Source organism: Microtus pennsylvanicus, chromosome 5, assembly GCF_037038515.1.
Source record: "Microtus pennsylvanicus isolate mMicPen1 chromosome 5, mMicPen1.hap1, whole genome shotgun sequence".
NCBI classification, from domain to species: domain Eukaryota; kingdom Metazoa; phylum Chordata; class Mammalia; order Rodentia; family Cricetidae; genus Microtus; species Microtus pennsylvanicus.
This window is the reverse complement of record NC_134583.1, coordinates 113,116,252-113,136,349: the sequence shown is the minus strand read 5'-3', so window position 1 is coordinate 113,136,349 and position 20,098 is coordinate 113,116,252. Positions and strand designations below refer to the sequence as shown.

Sequence of the window (20,098 nt, the reverse complement as noted above, 5' to 3'; positions counted from 1 at the left end):
AACACTAATCTTCATCATTTAGGCCAACTAACAGAACTTCCTGTGAAGATTTCTCAGAAAGCACAATGGCATAAATTTATGTAAATTTAATGAAAGGTGAAGGGAGAAGTGGGTGGCTAGTATGAATAGTAGTCAAGTAGATTCTATGCAGAGCCTTCCTATTCAATTACCTATAATTACTTTTAATGCCATCCATCCTGTTCTTTCTTACATATGAAGTTATTTCTGAGAGTCTTATTAGAAGACGTGGCCAATGTTAAGGAAGGTGATGTGTGGACATAATGTATATCCAAAAACCCAAGTTCACGCTAAGATATTTACTACACCTTGCTAACAACCATTTCCCAGCAGGTTTATCATGTGCTGTTTACTGAGAACAATTTGCCTTGTCCATATATTTGGAAGTATATTTTGCTCAATATTCGAGCCACTACCCAGGAATCCTGAAGCCAACATGAATATTGTAAGTTATTATCATCATTAATGAACATAGTCCCAATGATTTCATCACTATCAATTTTACTCATTATTTTCAAGCAGTCACGTTTATTAAAATCTGAAGGTTCTCTTTACATAGGATTTGCTACCCTGCTCCATAATGAATTTACACTCTAAGAATTATAAACATGCCCAGATGAGCTATTAATGAAAGTCTAAGTGTTTTCTTTTTTCCATTTAGAATGAGATAATTTCCTACTGGGGTTATGAATACGAAGAGTATGAGGTTGTGACTGAAGATGGTTATATCCTCTCAATTTACAGAATTCCACATGAGAAGAATAAGTCTAGTCATTTGGGTAAGCTCAGAGTGAGAAAAAACATTACAACTACATTAATGTCCAGTCAAATAAACTCTTTGCAGAACCTTCCTATTCAATTAACTATAATAAGTCCTCTGTGATGCAAATGTCAAAGTTGACAGTCTGAATGACACCTACTTATGCTAATTGCCATTATAGCAAGTATAAACACAAATTACATCATGACTTTAGCTTTCTTGACAGGGTAGGGGCTCAGAGACCTGGTGGGAGAGATCCAGCAGTTTTAAGCACATTGACTCTGTAGAAAGCTTTAGTTATTGCTGGAAGAATTCAAGTTCTTTCAAAAGTAAAACACCTTTCTCATGTGTTCATCTAAAGCCTAAGACTACAAAGGCCATGTTCAAGTTCAGGATTTTGTTGTTTTAGTTATTTGCTAAATAATCTACACATGAATCTTAGTATCTCAATACATTTGTATATGTTTTTATATTTTGTTTTTCGTAAGTTTGAAATCTACTAGATGGGAATATTACTCATAAATTTTTGAAATTAAAAGCTTCTAGTTAGGAAATTCATATTTATTCAAGGGGTAGAAAGACAAAAATGAGACCCAACAAGTGTGATGATTATTTTACTAAAGAATATGGAGATATATTTATGACTATAATGTAAATGTAATGATCCATAACACTTCCTTTGTGGACAGCAGTATATAATGTGACTCAAATTCATGTTATTAAACATTTCCCAGGAAGGATATAAGGAGTCAAAGAGATGATAATGGAGGATGTAAATGGGCTAAAATTACAATACTTATGTGTAAAATGTTGACAGTAAGTCCTATTGTTGTGATGGAGCTTAAAAATTTGTTCTCTTTGATTTTTAGTTCCAAAGCCAGTCGTGTATCTGCAGCATGGGTTGACTCTATCTGCTTCTATTTGGCTTGCAAATCCTCCCAACAGCAGCCTAGGCTTCATTCTGGCTGATGCTGGTTTTGATGTGTGGATGGGGAATAGCAGAGGCAATACCTATGCCAGGAGACATATGTACCTAGACCCACATTCTAAAAAATTCTGGGCTTTTAGGTAAAGAACACAAATTTTTATATTTGTTTTTCTTTAAAACTGTGTTAAACCCTTTTATGCCATCATAAATTTGTTGTGCTCTGATAAAGTCATTTTACAAATACATCTTCTTATGGAACCACATTTTAAAAGATTAATGAACAAAATTTGCTTAGAGTTTTCTTTATAATTTTGATAAGTAATTAATAGGGAAACAAATTATATATATTATATACGCATATATATATTTTTCAACTACAAATAACTTTGCAAATTCACCTAATTCAGGAAATAAAACTTCATTGAAATAAAGTGAAGATAGAGTAAGTGTTATTTTACATGTAAAAACTCATAAATTAGACATATAGTACAAGGGGTATAGAGAAACCATGACCATTTAGTCTATCACTTAATGTCAACTTCTTTCAAAGTACACAAACATTAAATCCTATCAAGGTTTCTGTGGGCATTGAGTGAATGGAGCCTCTGGACAGCTAACAGTGAGTAAAAGAAAGATTAGAGGTTTTTGGTTAATGCACTCTCATCATTCCGGTTTCCCTTTAAAGATACTCCTCAAGCTCATGTTTTAATATATAAAGTGTAAGTTTTAAGTATTAAAAAAATAATTCACACTGTGTTTGTTTTGTGTCATGCAGTTATGATTACCAAATAAAATATGATCTTCCTGCCACCATTGACTTCATTGTGAACAAAACAGGACAGAAACAGATTTACTATGTTGGCCACTCCCAAGGCACCCTTCTCGGTATGTGGGGAGACTGAGATCTGATCATTTCTTATTTTTGTCTTAAAGGCCCAAAAAATTCTTCTGGAAGGAGTTTTATATTTTGAAAATGACATTATCTCAGTATTTAGAAAGGCTTAGACTAGCCAACGATCCAGTTATAAAATTATTTGTTTAAGTAGTGAACATCCAAGTTTTTTGTTGATGTTTAGTAGAAGGGTTGGGTATGTAGCCCAGGATGGCTTTAACTTCACAATCCTTCTGCCTTGGCTTCCTGAGTAGTGAGATTATAAGTTTGAGCCACAGCATCTGATTAATTTTTTCAAATTAACAACAGGCATAATTGATATACTTACTTCTCTACTTTTTAAATACTATCATTCCAAACACGTAACACATTTAAATAATCTGTATGTGTCACATATATTTGGGATTTTCTGCAACTGAAGTTTCAAAAACAAAGTAGGCATATCTGTTTCAATGTCCTTATACTGATATTTTAATGGTAAAATGACATGTAAGCACTGTTTAGGCTTTTTTGAAAAAAAAAATGGGTTCTTTGAGCAACTAAAGTCTGAGGGCCCAGTGAGCTGCCACAAAACTTTAATTGGCTAGTACCATTTCTGCAATGGTCTGAGGCATGTCAATTTTCATACTAAAAATCCTTAAAACAATATGTAATGGCATTTCATTTGTATTTTAATAAACACAGCTTGCCTGGGGATCTGGAAAGTAAAACAGCCACACTGGCCAACTTTACAGACCAGGCAACAATGACACATACCTTTAATTCCAGTAGCCACACTAGCTTGCCATAGAAACCAGGCGGTAGTGGTACACACCTTTAATCCCAGAACTAGAGAGGATTATAAAATGGGAGGAGACAGCTCTCAGTTTCAGTCTCATTCTGAGATTTCTGGAGGCAGGATTATCAGTTTTGGATCTAGGTCCAGGTAAGAGCCAGTGGCTGGCTGCTTTCCTTTTCTTGTCTTTGTGTTGAAATTTCTGTCTCTGAATTTTTATTAACGATGCATCAACAATAAATGTTTCCAAACCTGACTAGCTGGGAAAACATTGCTAATTAAATTGCATATCATTCATTTAAACATGTGGTGTTGTTACTACTTGAAAGATAAGTTGCTGTTACTGACAACATATACCGTACACTACAGAGATCTGACTTGTCCAAAGCTCAGAATTAATGAGGCAGGTTGTGTCAAGGACAGCACAGACCCTCACACACTTAGGGCCATAATTTTTCTTGTGGAGCCATCTTTCTAGGAAATACATTTCAGGATCAAATATAAATTTGATATTAGTAACCTAGATCAGCTCATTTCTCCTTGGATTATGCCAAACAACAATGTCTGTGCACATCGCAAATGTTGCTGGAGCTCAAAGACATCCTGAATGAGGCAAACACCACTAAAAATGGAATGATGATTATGGTTTTGTATGACAGTCTTGTCCATAGTAAAGGGGAAAGCAGAGAGATGGGGTGCCACAGATGTTCGGTGGCCACAACAGAATGTATTTCTAGAGGGCATGATAGACTGGGGGTCCAAAATATGGTTGATTTCTTTAAGATCTTAAGACTTTTGTATCAATAATCATTAAATATGATTATATGCATGTGGGCCTACACACACAAACACACACACTCACACATATATTGATATGTATTGGAGGAAGGATCACACAGAAAGCCATAGAGATTGTTACGTTGCATGTAAGGGACATCTCCACTCTCACAGAAGACTGTATGCCAAGCTTAACCTGAACTTACAGGCACTCTTTTGGAACAAAGATTATTCAAGAACAACAAGCAATTGTTAAAAGTGTGACAATTGTGTGCAGACCCTTAATACATGCTAATCACTGTCAGGATGACCAGAAGAAAAAAGAAATGCTTTTTTGGAAAGTACACTGGCTACACAATACTTAGTAAACACGATTCCACCAGTGTAAGTGTGCTGGTTAGTTTTTTATCAAGTTTATGCAAACCTTGACATATCCCAGAGGAGGAAACTTAATTGAGGTACTTCTCTGATTAGATTGATCTTTAGGCATGTCTATTGTTCTTTTTCTGGATTGATAATTGATGCAGGGCGGTTCATCCCACTATCGGGAGTGCCCTTCCTTAGCAGTTGAGCCTGGGCAGCATGAGAAAGGTAGCTGAGCAAGTCAAAGAAAGTCAACCCGTAGATAGCATCCGTCTGTGATATCTGCTTCTGTCCCCGCCTCCAGGCCCCTGCCTTGAACACCTTCCCTGGCTTTTGTCATGGTCCCAATCCTTTAAAAATAATAAGCTATTTTTATTCTATCACATCTTTATTTTTAGTTATTTTTATTTTTACTATATTTCATCACAAAATCAGAAACCAAGCTAGGACAGGAACGGAACTTAATTAATAAGTACAGGAAAGGTTCGTTTTTCTAACTGTCGTCATTAAAAATGCACGGGGAGTCACCCAAAATCAAGCTAAGCACCCAAGCCATCATTCCAAAAATATTGATGAAATAGAAAGCAATCCAGTGGTGCACGCTCAGGTGTTTGAGAATGCGGCTGCCAGAGACAGCCTTGAAATAAATGAGAAAGAACACACGTTTTAGGCGCAGTGGTGAGTTAGTCAAATGACACAAGGAGTTTAAATCAAGAGAGAACACTAAAGGTTAGTGGTAATGGCTTAGCGGTTAAGAGCACAACCCACTGATCCAGAGGACCTGGGTTCAATTCTTAGTACCCACATAGCATCTCACAATTGTCTATAACTCCCATTACAGTTGTTCCTTACATTATATTCTGTCTTTCCCTGGCACCAAGCACTTACCTGGAGCACAGATACGCATGCAGGTGAAACATTCATACACATAAAAATGAAATACATGAAATAAAAATATAGGACACCAGTAAATTATCATCTTATTTTCTTTCAGCCTTTGGGGCATTTTCAACAAATCCACAATTGGCTCAGAAGATCAAACTCAGTTTTTTACTGGCTCCAGTTGCAACTGTTAAATATGTGTCAGGGGTCATCCGTGCCTTCAGATTCTTGGGAACAACTTTGACCAAGGTTTGTAATACTTACTAGCATGGTGTCAGAAATAACAACACACTTCGAGCTTTCCAGACAAAAGAGATGTTGATGTACTCCTGTCCGAATTTCACTGTTCATTTTCCCTCATGGCCCCAGTGCATCTTCCCCAGAACCTCAGCTGGGTCCTACAGGCTCTGTCCTCTCATATTACATATAATCGGGTTTTTTTTAATCCATTAATTTTTTCCTATCTCCTGATATTTTCTTGTGAAAATGTGCCACCTGTATTTTTTTTTCAGATTTGTTCATTCTGTTTTATGTGTATGAGTGTTTTGCCTTGTGTGTGTGTGTGTGTGTGTGTAGAGCACATGGGTGCCTGGTACCTGGGGAGGTCAGAAAAATATACCAAAATCCCTCAAACTGGAGTTATTGAAGGTTGTCTTCAGATAGCGTAGTACCCTGTGGAGATCAGAAGAGAGTGTCGGAACCTCTGAAGCTGGGAGTAATAAGCCATTGTGACCTGCATGATGTGGGTGCTGGGAATCGAACTCAGGTCCTCTGTGAGAGCAGTTTGTGCATTTCCTTCCACACACAGCCTTAGGTTCATCAGGTAGTATTGATGTTATACTTTCAATTATAATTTGAGTTTAAATCACTTTGGCTTCCACTTGATTTCTTACTTGGCCTGTTGGTGACTTTGAAATGTTTCAAGTGCATGGAGATTTTGATGTATGTTTGATATTAATTTCTACTTTAAGTTCATGTTGTTCCAAGACATCTTTTTCATGTCTAGATTCTTTGAGAAATGTTTTACAGCTCCGAATACCCACCTACGTAAACACTGTGCACTGAAAGTGTGTTCTGCTAACCTTGGTGTGCTTTAACAATACCTGTGCTATGTTGCTCACGATGGCTATCATCTGTCCTTTATCCATAGCAGCTTCTATCTGTTCTAATGATAACTGACAGATGAAAATTGAATGTGTGGCATGTCGCTGGATTTTTAAGTTCCCTCCAAGCAGTTATCAGTTTTTGCTTCATGAACTGTTAAACCTTCTTTCATGAATAACCAGTTAGGATCTTAAAAATCTGGGATTTTTATATGCTCTTGATGAAGTGACTCTGTTACAATAGAATCCAATTAACCTCTGATGACTCTGCTTGGTGATCTGCACTGCATAATATATTTAACACGCAACTTTTCCTTCCTAGGTGTTGGTTTGACAGTAATGTATCTTGGTGTAGCTTTGGCTGCAGCATGTCTTAATATGTGACAAGTAGGGTGTCTTGTGAGTCTGAAAAACTGTATTTACAGCTTGATCACCATTTTTTACATGGGGATATTGATGGTTGACATCAAATTTGAAAATTTTTGAGCATTCTTTCCTTAAATATCTTATCACATACCTTTTCATTCACCTCATCTACTTTCTAATCATATGTGTGCTAACATGTCCAATGCAGTCTCATTATTCTCTGAGGATGAGAGAGTTTTTCTTACTAGTAAGCTATGAGTGTGTCAAGTAATGACAAGTCCTGTAAAACTGGACCGGTTCCACCTTGACACATGGGTCAAACTGAGAAATCACTGATTAATTGGTATTTAAGGGGTTTGCTCTGACAAAATTGGTTAGAATTGTTTTAAGAGCACACTATTTCTGGTGGAAACTTATCTCAACTCTGTGTAGAATGATGCTACAGGGAACTAAGTCACCTAAATATTTATCTGTATGTTAAGATATTGTTTTATGATTAGCATACATTCCTTCTAGCCTCATGTTTTACTAAATAGAGTTCATTTTCCATGTTATAGCTGTTGTTTACACATGTCATTTTCAGATCCTCTTCGGTGAAAAAGACATACTTTCCAGTTCAGATGCTAAAGATTTTGTGGAATTTTTGTGCCAGCGTAAGACAGCTGGAACAGCATGCAATAATGTACTTACCTTGCTATTTGGATATAACCCCAAAAATTTAAATGAGGTATGTGTGAATTTTGCTTTCAAATCAATATTTTGTGTTGCTGCTATCTTATTGATAGGTGAGCATTAAAACTGAAAACCGTTTATTTAAATAATATGGAATGTATTTTAATGTTTTTCTTTTTTATTGAAAATAGATTTTAATATGGTATATTCTGATTATAGATTTCTCTTTCTCAACTCCTTCCAGGTCCACACCCACCCAAATCTAAAACCTTAAAAATAGAATATTTTAAGATACATGTAATTCATGTGCTATAGTGTGACATAATTTGCATATGATATATAAAGTTACAAATAGGGCTATATTAAAAATTCCATCTACTTCATATAAGAACAAATATCTAAATATCATGTACAAATGATAATTTTATTCAAAGTTCCTCATTTCAAATAAAACTTGTATTAATAATTATTCATCACTTATTTTAAGACTTCTTTCCAGAAAAATATGAAACGTGATATGAAACATGAAAATGTTCACATTTTAAGTTAATTCAGGAAAGATTTGAGTCATGAAAGTGGCACAGTGTTAGAGTACAATTTTAAGCTTTCATGTTCTTAGAAAGACACTCATTGTGATTTCCTGTCCGCCAGAGTCGTTTGGATGTGTATGCGGGACAGGCTCCTGCAGGAACTTCAGTTCAAACTCTGCTTCATTATGCTCAGGTAAAATTTTTTTGTTCTTTCTTTGTTTTCCTGTTTAAGATCTCCTCCAAGGATACTCAACAATTCTTTGTTTTAGCAATCAGTATATTGCAATTGTTTTCAGAGAGTAATAAATTTTTAATCTTTCAATCCATAACATTTCTATGAAAATTAGAAATTTAGTATAAATATATTTTATGTAAAATTAACATCAGTTTCAGCAGGCTTCAGGGGCTGGCGGAAGATAGGATCTTTAGATGACTACAGCACAGGCATCAAACTGAAAACTTTTCCTCTCATTACAGCAATAAAGTCACCAGTTAGGCAACAAAGACATTCAAATTATTCCCTGATGTGGGAGTGTCATATATCAATCTGTTGATTTCATTGGTTAAGTAATAAAGAAACTGCTTGTCTGGCCCTCATAGGTTAAAACATAGGTGGGCGGAGAAAACAGAACAGAAAGCTGGGAGAAAGAAGCTGAGTCAGGGAGTCGCCATGATTCTCCCACTCCAGACAGACGCAGGTTAAGATCATTCCTGGTAAGCCAGCTCGTGGGCTACAGCAGATTACTAGAAATGGGCTAGTCCAGGTGCGAGAGTTAGCTGAGAAAAGGCTAGATATAATGGACCAAGCAGTGTTTAAAAGAATACAGTTTCCGTGTAATTATTTCGGGTAAAGCTAGCCATGTGGGTGGCCGGGTGCCGGGGACGCAGCCCCGCCGCTCTTATTACAACAGATCCCTACAGTGTATGCCCACTAATTAGTTTTTCTTCTTCAATTTGAGATATTTAAATTTAAATTTTATGAGGAAGAGCTATTTTAGATTTGCTTATACTCGCTGGCATGAATGTTAGGTTCCATTAACTAACTTTAGAGTAATAGTCACATTCTGATAGATGACTCATTCAATAACATTTGACTGAAGAAATCTGTTTATCATGGCTCCACAGTTCTAGAATTTGAACTTTTTGAAGCAGTCTGTGTATACATGTGTGAAGATTAGACTGCTATGAAAACTTTATCCCTTCTTATCATTTTTTTACAAATCCAAAACAATTAGTTTGTCAACACACATTTGTGATTTTTTTTTGATAAAAGTTTTGGGAGTCATTGAAAATATTTTATTCAAAGTAAATTATACATAACTGATAAGCATTTTAATTATATATCAATTTTAATGCAAATATCATTTTGAAATATATGTTATATAAACTAAATGTTATGAGAACAAAAGTCTTTATATAGCTAGGAAGTTAATATTATATATATTTTTAATTTAGGTTCAAATAATTTTAGACATTTGGTTGTTTTCACATTGTGTATGTGTTCATACACATTTGTGTGTATATGGTCATGCGTCTGCTGGTGCATATGAGTATGCCTGCATTTGCAAGATAGAAGAAAACATTTTGTTTTATTTTTAGATATTGATCACCTTATATCTGAGAGGTTGTGTTGTGAGACATTTGATTACACTGTGTAAAGATATGTTTCTGTGAATGGTTTAATAAAAGACTAAATGACCAACAGCTAGGCAGGAGGTATAGGCAGGCTTCTGGACAAAGAGAACTCTGGGAAGAAGAAAGAGGGAGTCACCAGTTGGGCACAGAGGAAGCAGGACATACAGAACAAGACACATGGCAGCATATGGATTAGTAGAAATGGGTTAGTTTAAGTTGTAAGAGCTAGTTACAAACAAACCTAAGCTAAGGCTGAACTTTCATAATTAATAAGGTCTCTATTTTGTTATTTGGGAGCTGACTGGCAGGACAGAGAAAGACTCGTTACAACACTCTTACCTCGTTTGTTCAGAACTTGCCTAGGAACCCAGCGTGGCTGGCTAAAGGAAGTCAGTATTCTGTCTATTACAAACAAACACCATTGTGCCCTACTTTATAGACTTGGGACTGAGGGTTGAATTTAGGCCCTGGTGTTTCTAAGACAAGCATTTTACTGACTGAGATATCTTCCCATCCCCAAATAGTTCCTCATTAATAATGATTTACCAGTTGAATTGCACTTTATCTCACTGATTAAATTTAATTAAACTTTATATTATAGTAACTTTGCTTTTAAAAAGTAACTGAACAATAGCCATCCCTTTTCAAATTATAATAGTAGCTAGATTTTCATTCTTTCGGGGTTATACTACATATAACATTGCACTACCACAATTTAAATATTACTAAACCATACAAAATACACTGTATTCACTGGTTTTCTCAATCATTTTAATCTGTGTTTGTCTGATACGGAATATAAGCATACATGCTTTCATCTCCAATAATCCGGGATCAATAGATTACTATACATTTCTATGGCCCCATTGAATCTGAATCAATGGTCTTACAAAAAAAAGGAATTAATAAAGTTCTACCATCTCCAGTTCCTTCTTTCTTTTGGAGGACTTTGTTAATTGTCTGTTTCATTATTCAGGGAATGAGAACAGGCTTATTCCAAGCTTATGACTGGGGAAGCCCATTTCTGAATATGCTACACTACAATCAGGTGAGATTTCTCTCAGAAAGTATAATCTTTTCTCCCTTTGGAAAGTGTATGAAAGAAATAGATAAATGGGGTATGTTTACAGTTTCCAGGACCTTGGTAGATATAGACCATAGAATGGCTTCAAAATTAGAAAAACACTTCTTTACATAATATTAATGTAATATTATAGTGACTATTTTCAAATATCTTGTCATTTAAACTTCATAATTTTTTGAAATATTACCATTACTGACACCATAATTTTACATGTAAACAACCTAAGATTCTGAGAGAGAACTTCTGTTTCGAAAATCATATAGTTTATATGATTTAACGGTTAGCCATTGGTCTGTTCATATCTGACAAGACTGAGATTTCACAACTTACTCTATAGTCATAAATTGATAATTACCAATTTTTGTTTAATAAAAAAGAGTCAACTTACTATCCACAAAGTGATATGCCATTAACCTAAGCATGACTGTTCTTTATTTCCTTTAGCGCACACCCCCACCTTATAAGGTAAAGGACATGAAGGTTCCAACGGCCATGTGGAGTGGTGGAAAAGATATTCTGGCTGATCCAATAGACGTTAGACATTTAGAAGCCAATATCTCCAATCTCATTTATCATAAGAAGATTGCGGACTATAGTCATTTAGATTTTGTGATAGGTTTAAATGCTCGCAATGAAGTTTTCGATGAAATTGTTGCATTCATCAATGAAGATCTATCAAGTTGAACTTTATTTAGGTTTCTGCATATTTTTCTGCTTCTTTTGAGGGTCTTTTATTTTTCATGGTGTAAAGAATTCCTTGATTTATCTTTCTTTTAATCAGTTTTTATTTGTGTATCATTGAATCACTTTGCTGAATCATGCGCATTTGTCCTGGAAGTGAAAACACTAATAAAATGCTTACTTCATCTTAAGAGCTCTTTCTGTTTCATGGATGTTTTTACATTGCTAAGAAGAGGATTTTTTTATTTCAATATAATTGTTTATTTAATTATATGTTACTCTGTGTGCTTGAGTATATGTGTGTGTATCAGAAGAGACCAGGAGCCCACAGAGGTCAGAAGAGGCATGAATCCCTCAGAACTGGAGTCGTGGATGATTGTAACTACATGCAAAGCCACTATGTAGCTGTCTGGAATTGAATATTAGTTCTCTACAAGATTTGAGTAGGCTATAGTTTTCTGAATAAGATGCAATAAATTGTGAAATAATAGCAGAAAATACACGAGGAAGGTAACAACTCAGTCAATACATAAGAAATGTGCTGAACACACATTTTAAATGAACAAGTAATGATCATTACTTACACGAAAACTATTCATAATCCTTCACTATGATATAAGTGAAAATCAGAACTTCATTAAGATTCCAACTTATCCCTTTAGAATGGTTATCATTAAGAATAAAAACAAAACAAATAAAAAGAAAAGGGAAGGCTGCATTATACACTGTGGGAATACAAATTAATCCAACCATTGTTGAGTGAGTATGGAAGTTCCTTTAAAACTAAAATTAGAACTATCCGATTATATAGCTATTGTGGGGGCAAGAGGCTGCTTGTTCATACTGGCCACCCAGCCATGAAGTAATCACTCAGAAAACCATATTATTTGCAATACTGTTTGGCCAATAGCTTAAGCATATTTCTGGCTAAACTCATATCCTAAACTAACCCATCTCTATTCTGTATATTGCCACATAGCTGTAGCTTACCATCTAAAATTCCTATCATCTATCTCTAGCAGCTCCATGGCTTCTCTCTGACTCCACCCTTCTTCCTCCCAACATTCCATTTAGTTTTCCCCACCTAGCTCTGTTCCCGTATAGCTCTGCTATAGGCCCAAAGCAGTTCCTTTACTCATTAATGGTAGTCACAATATACGGAGGGAAATCCCACATCACCTCCTTTTTTCTGTTTAATAAAAAGGAAGGCTTTAACTTTAACATAGTAAAATTACGTATAACAAAACAGGTATCAAGCAGGAATTGCAATTACAATATTTATATCTACTTTATATTTTATCATAATTAACAAATTAATTTTAAAAAATTAAAAAAAAAAGTTTTCCCTGCTTAGCTCTGTTCCCCTATAGCTTTGCTATAGGCCTAAAGCAGTTCTTTTAATCATTAATGGTAATCACAGCATATGGAGAGAAATCTCACATCAAGCTATTTCATCTCTAAGGATATATTAAAAAGGATTAAAGAAAACAGAGAAATGTAAATACTCATGTTTGTCATGCTACTCTTAAGAACTCTCATGTTTTAGAATCAGCCTCAACACTGAATTAATCAGTAAAATGCTTTGATTGTGCATGTGTGCATCTGTGTTTGTATTTAGATAGACATAAGTAAATGCCATCTCATTCAGCCACAAAGAATAAAATTGTATCATTTTCAAAAACTTGGTTGGAACTGAAGAGCATCATATTCAACAAATGATCCTTATTAAGAGAGACAAACTTTCACATGTTTTTTGTTTAATTAAAAAAAGCACAAAAGTAAAATTGGTGACGGAGAAGATTGTAATTAATACAAAAGGATCAGGAGATAAAGAAGATTAAAGGAAGATGGACATTATCAAAGCATGCTACATTCTTCTATAAAAATGTAAATATGAAATTTTAATTATAAATTGTTTAATCTAAAATTTTTGTGATAGATTAGAAAAGAAAAAGTATCAATTTTGACTTTACGTTTTAACCTTTTGACTCTTTATTCCTCAATGGCAGTATGTAGTGACTGTTGGCACCTCAGACAGTTGAGTTCCTTCTTCTCACAGGATGACTTGAGTGTTTTTGAGCGCCTCCATGAGGAAGACTTGCTGTTAGTGCAAAGATGCTGGAAAATCAACAGTCACCACAACTCCCCAAATCAGAAGCCAACTCTGTGTTTGTGCCTCCCATTTCTAATAAATGAAACTCTCAGACAACAGGTGAGTACAGAAAGGAAGCAAGTTATGAGCTGCTGTGGGAAGAGGTGCCCCTGAGAGCAGTACAAAGGTGCTGTGACTCAACTCAGTCATCAGCAAGGGTGGATTGCCCATCTCTGCCTTTTTGTTTCAAGTTTTAAAAAATGCTTTATCAAGTGGAGAAGAACACTGCAGAGAGGGTAGTCATAAGCTGCCTATCTGGGCACTCTAGGTTGCTTGTCTCCATGGGTTTTCAAGGAAACGGAAAGTCTTTAGCAGCAGTCCTCACATGTTTATCACCACATAGCAATATGATAAATCAATAGCATGGACCTGTAAGGACACTGGGGTCCCTTCCCAGCTGCCTGGTGGGAGCAGGGTCTAACTAATTTCTGACCTCAACATCAGCTGTTACTGCAGAGAGACCCAACATGAGTCATGCTGAGTCATGGAAAAGAATATTGCACCAAAACCTAAATGCACAAATGCCAAAACAAGATTTCTATAAACAAGATGAATGGGAACTTTGTATCCCCCCAAAAAAAGAACCCCTGAGATTTCACAATAACAGGCATATAAAATATCCCTGAATTATCTCAAGACAAAGTAAAAACAAGGGCACAAACCAAAACAAACCAAGTACAAGACTGAGTGAGTTCCAGAAAAATTCAGAATCATAAAACTGAATAATTGAAGAGTTCCCACTTATAACAGGCTCCAAAGAACAATTCATTTCCCCGCTAATTCATCAGAATGGGTTTACAGAGATCTAACACCAAAGCAACAGGCAGTCAATAGAACTCAGCTAACTATGCCTATTCCTCCTTGATGACTAGAAGCCCAGCCTGTTACTGAGTACTTAGGTCCATGACACTGCAACCTTAATTTCTTCTTAAAAAAAGTATGGAGAATGAGGTTCAGTGGAGAGGTCTCTCGGCACCTGTGGCTCTTGCAGAGAACCCAGTTTAGGTTTTCAGGCACCCACATGGAGGTTTACAACCGTCCATAACTCCAATTCCTGGAAATTAATGTTTTATTTTGAACTACAAGGATAGCATATGTGTGTGGGATACAAAAATACTTACAGGCAAAACAGTCATGCATCTAAAACAAATAAAATGAAAAATCAGAATCAGGTAAGAAAATGGATATAAATTTGTAAAACTGATCATGGTCTAAAACTTTAGTTTGGTAACAGATCTGATTGCCTGGGTTTTTGTTTTATTGTTTTTGTTTTATTTTAGTGTATATTGCTTTGGGTGTTTTGTTATAAAAAAAAACTTTTTAAAAGTTCTGATTTTTTTTCTCATAATGAAAATACAAAGGAGAAAAATATACAATAAGGTCTCAAGACCTGGCAGCTCCATCATTCAATGATAGCTATTCTGCTCCATGTTTCCTCAGATTCCCTTTCAGAAATATTCTACACAGGACCCTGAACACTTACTCACAGTATTAAAATGGAAATTAGGCCAACTACTGCCATTGTTTTCAAACTGGATATGTATACACAAAAATATTACAGGGTTTCCTATCAGTTCATTGTCATTTATGTAGTTTAATAATATTGAGATTACTGGAGTTTACTATTTAATCTTTTACAGATGGACTTTTTTTCACAGCTTGATACTATTACAAATAATTTTGCAATGATCATGTTTAGTCTTCCAGAGACTAAATGTCTGTCCTTAAGTTCACGCACTGAAATCTAAGCTCCAGCGTAACAGTATTGGAAGGTGCAATTGTAGGGGGATGAAGAGGTCACAGAGCAGATCCTATTAGTGGCCTCAAGTGCCCTTATAAAGGAGTTTGTTAGCCAGGTGTAGTGGCACATGCCTTTTAATCCCAGCACTCAGGGATGCAGAAGCAGGTGGATCAGATTTCTGTGAGTTTAAGGCGAGCCTGGTTTACAGAGTGAATTGCAGGACAGTCAGAGATACACAGAGAAACCGTGTACTAAAAAACAAAACAACAACAACAAAAGGAGTTTATTTACCTCCTCCATGGTGTGAAAAAGAGGAGATATGAATGACAGTGTCTGAGATGGGAAGAGTCCCTGCCACATATTCAAGTGTCTTGTGTCTTGATCTCACACTTCTCAGCTTCCAGAACTGAAATAAATTATTAATAAATGATGTGTGAATCTAAGACAGTTTGTCAGTCACAGGAGTCAAAACAGACTATTTCTTATATCTTTCAGGCACTTTTGTTCAGCTACCTGTAGGGCAAATTCCCTAAAAGAATTTCTGAATCAAGTTTTAGTAAGCACTGGGACTGAAGAGATGGCTTATGGTTAAGAACACTGTCTGTTCTCCCAGAGGACCCAGGTTCCATTCCCATCATCTACATGGCAAGCAACAATTCTAAGAAAACTCTAACTAAAGTTCTATGGGATCCAAGATCTTCTTCTGGCCTTGGAGGGCATCATGGACAAACAGACATGCGGGCAAACACCCAAACATGTAAATAAAAAGTAAAGAAAGTTAAAAGAAGACTAAAAGACATTAGAAACAGTTGAGACACAGCTGACTGACTTCCTTGCACTGGAGCTTCCAAGTTTCCATCTCCACATTATTTCTAGTCCTAGTCCTCCTGCTAACATGTCCCTGCATGTATTTTAGTGTTAGTTCTTCAGGGAAGGCAGGCCAGTAACTCAAACAGGGCAAGAAACTGGAGGCAGAAGCTGAAGCATAGGCCATTGAGTAGTGCTGCTCGCTGGTTTACTCATTATGGCTTGTGCAACCTGCTTTCTTATAGAACTAAAGACTTCCCTCACTGATGGACTGATGGACTGTTACCTGGACTTGTAAGCTGCAATAAATCCTTCCCCCAAGTTGCCCTAGTCATGGTGTTTCTTTCTTCCAGCATTAGTAACTCTACCTAGGGCAGAGAATGATGCATCAACTTTTAGAAGTGCTTTATTTATTCCCCAAATTCATAAGAAGATGAATTTAGCCTCTGGGTCGCTGGAATAGAAGTTTTTAGTTGTGTTGTCCAATCAGCAGAAGGAATATTATTTTTTTCTTTATCATATTCCTTCAAAATAATATTGGTCAGCAATATGGAAAGTCACTATATGCAGCATGACTTGTCAAAGTAGACAGGATTCATTTATTTTAGAAAGACAGTTGGTTTAAATTGCAGATGCTATCAGTTCTGAGGACATTTGCATAGTAATATTTACCTCTCATTATCTTCCCTTTTTGTTTGTTTACTTTTTTCTAAAACCAATGTAAGGGAAGTGAGCCTGTGTGGTTCTATCACAGTTCTTCCTGCTAAGTAATCATGACATTTATCCACTACAGTGTTCTTTCAAGGGATGCTGTGAAGTAGTAACAAGCTATGTGACTATTGCATCGTCTACTTTAATCAGTACATTTTGAGAGCTTCTTTGTGTCTTTAGGTCTCATCTCAGAAATTCCAGGTGCTCCTTGCTAAAACCAATTCATGGGAAATGATGTAAGAAAAATTTGCTTGGATTTTCCTCCTTACAGTGGAAGAAAGTAGATAGGGAGATTGCTTAGTGGATAAAAGACTTCTGTGAAAGCAAGAAGGCCTAAGTTTAAATACCCAGAACCCACATAAAAGGTGGGTGTGGTAACAAGAGCCTTGCCCCCAAAGCATTTACAGGGTACAGGGCAGAGACAGAAACATCTCAGGAATTTGATAATTAGCCAGCCTAGCTACAGTGGTCAGATATATGTTCAGTGAGAACTTTTCTTAAAAATTTAGGTAGGAAGCATTTGATAGACTTCTCTTCTGTCCCCCACATGCTTGAGTATAGCTAGGTATCATTGTGTACACAAACACACACACACACACACACACACACACACACACACACACACACACTGGAGGGAGGTTGGGGATGAAATGAATAAACTATATAGTAAGAAACACGTTTGCTTTTATAAAATGATTAAACCTTACTAGTCTTCTACTACTCTTCTATTTAGATAGCTATATGCAAAATTAAAAATTCTTATTAAATAGCATGTACTGGATGTTGTGGAACTCTGTCCTCTGGGCATTGCTTAGCTGCTCAGTCTTTCAAATCTTAACCAGTTATGATTCCTTGTCCAAGACTCTCACGGGCTCTTCCCAGTCATACTTCTCCATGGAACTGGTGGTAAAAACATCATGAAGAGCTCAGGAGGTGCACGAGTTCCCCCTTTCCCTGACCATGTTTTAAGTGGTTATTGTAGCTGTTCATAATTAATCCCACCCAGTTAAACTCATTAGTTTGCCAGTTTGGGCTTGAGTTATTGCTGCCCTCTTTAGACTGAATAGAAAAAGTGCAACCTGGTGAAACTGGATAATAAGACAATTCCTGACTGTTAATGTAGAATGCAGTGGTAGGGTAGGGAGACACTAAACTGTTCCTTTAGTAAAAAATCTATGGTTTTTCAAGGACAGCCTGGTCTACAAGAGCTAGTTCCAGGACAAGCTCCAAAGCTACAGGTTTAGTGAAACCCTGTCTCCTAAAACCAAAAAATAAAAACAAAAAAATCAAAAGGATGTATAGTAAACACTAAGAAGTATGTGAACACTTGGAATGAATATTTTGTAATAATACCTAAAGTGACATAGATTACAGAGGGATGAGCTGAAATAATTATTTCAGGGAGAGTGTGGTGTAGGAGGTTTTTGTGTTTATGTGTTGCTTTTATTGGTTAATGAGTAAAGAAACTACCTTGGCCTTTTGATAGGACAGAACTTAGGTAGACAGGGAAAACAGAACTGAATGTGGGGAGGAAGAAGGGCAGAGTGAGAAAAGCCATGGATCCTCTGCCTGAGATGGACACCAGTTAGAATCTCCAGTAAGCCACAGCCATGTGGCAATACACAGATTAATGGAGATGGGTTAAACTAATATGTAAGAGTTAGCCAAAAACTGGTCTTAAAATAGTGCTACCAACATTATGGCATCATATCAACCAGGTGGAGTCATTGTTGTGTGGCCCCATCTTCTTCCTGGAAACTTTAAAGTTTACTGCAGGAAAATTTATTACACATTGTAGAAAACTTAAACATTATACAGACATATATTCAATTAAAGATATGATAGAGAGAAAATTAGGTATGGAAAAATGTAAACTTTATATGGTGGAGTACATTGATAGATTTTCATATGTTGAACCATTCCTGCATCTCTGGGATGAAGCCAACTTGATCATAGTGGATGATTTTTTTTTAGATGTGTTCTTAGATTCAGTTTGCTAGTATTTTATTGAGTAAATTTGCATCATTGTTAATGAGGGAAATTGGGCTGTAATTCTCTTTCTTAGTTACATCTTCATTCTGGGATTGCCCCATATTCCAGACGTCCTAAAGCACTCAGAAAAGAGAGTAGTTCACAATGTGAACTTCATTTAAAACTGTGACTCTGACACTCTGTTTTTCTTTCGATTACTGGGGATGAACAATTCTATCAAAGCTTTTAAATGTTTTTGGAAATAGGCATGTAAAATTACTCATACCAAAATCTTTCAAACATGCACAAAAAAACTATCAGAACAAAGCATAGTGCTAAAGGTTGTGGAAAACTGGAAGACATCCCTTGAAAATATAAATTCTACTGCATTAGTGACCAGGCTATAGAAAAATGCCAGCAAAGTGATATGCAAAGTAACAGTTCAATAGAAAAACAAGCAAAAGAATAAAAGGTACCACATTCTTCCAGAAATTAACATGGTGCATTTCTGTTTTACATATGTTGGGTTTTAGAAATACTTTCTTAGTGTACCATGCATTTTGAACATAGACATTTATACCCTTCCCTTTTATCTTCTCTTCTACTTCTCTCCTCTTACTTTTTTTCTTATTCTCTCTGTATCCCTTATGTACTATATATGTAAATATATATATTTATTTACTATATATGTATATATACACATAAATGATTTTATATATCTATAAAAAATCTAGAATCCACAAATGAGAACAAACAAACAATATTTGCCCTTTTGAGTCTGGTTTATTTCACTTAGTAAGAAGATTTCCAGTTGTATACATATTTAAGCAAATAACAATTTCACTCTTATGTTCGAATAGAACTTCATGTGTCTGTGTTTTCTTTAGACAACTACCTGTTGATGAATGTCTGGATTGATTCCATAAGTTCTTACAGAGACCAATGATGCAATATATATTGATGGGCAGGTAACTCAGGGGTATGTTGACTTAGAGTTTTGGAAGATATGCACATAGGGTTTAGTTGGGTCATATGGTAAACTTGTTTTCACTTAACTTAGAAGCCTCTGGATTCTTTTTATCAAAATATATAAAACGTTTCCCAGAAAGAGTTCTTCAAGAAAGTTGAGGTTACTCTACTGAGTCTTTGTTTACTATAAATGAATTTATGCACTATGCAATAGAGAGATATGGTGGCCATCAATATAATCAAATAATAAATTTTAGCAACACTAAAGATAGGAAATTCAT

At 35.8% G+C, this 20,098-nt stretch overlaps 1 protein-coding gene across 1 annotated transcript; it reads left to right on the top strand.

Moving 5' to 3' along the window:
* Positions 1 to 358: 358 nt before the first annotated feature.
* On the top strand, positions 359 to 11,469 carry LOC142851407 (tear acid lipase-like protein). Its single transcript, XM_075975255.1, has 9 exons — positions 359 to 463; positions 680 to 797; positions 1,648 to 1,846; positions 2,482 to 2,591; positions 5,508 to 5,644; positions 7,448 to 7,591; positions 8,188 to 8,259; positions 10,678 to 10,749; positions 11,230 to 11,469. The coding sequence occupies exons 1-9, from the start codon at positions 359 to 361 to the stop codon at positions 11,467 to 11,469; spliced, it is 1,197 nt and encodes a 398-aa protein (XP_075831370.1).
* The last annotated feature ends 8,629 nt before the right edge of the window (positions 11,470 to 20,098 follow it).

Coding starts and splice junctions, on each gene's coding strand:
- LOC142851407 (XM_075975255.1), top strand. CDS start 359: ATGTGCTGTTTACTGAGAACAATTTGCCTTGTCCATATATTTGGAAGT. Junction 1,847..2,481: donor AAAAAATTCTGGGCTTTTAG/GTAAAGAACACA, acceptor TGTGTCATGCAG/TTATGATTACCAAATAAAAT. Junction 7,592..8,187: donor ACCCCAAAAATTTAAATGAG/GTATGTGTGAAT, acceptor CCTGTCCGCCAG/AGTCGTTTGGATGTGTATGC.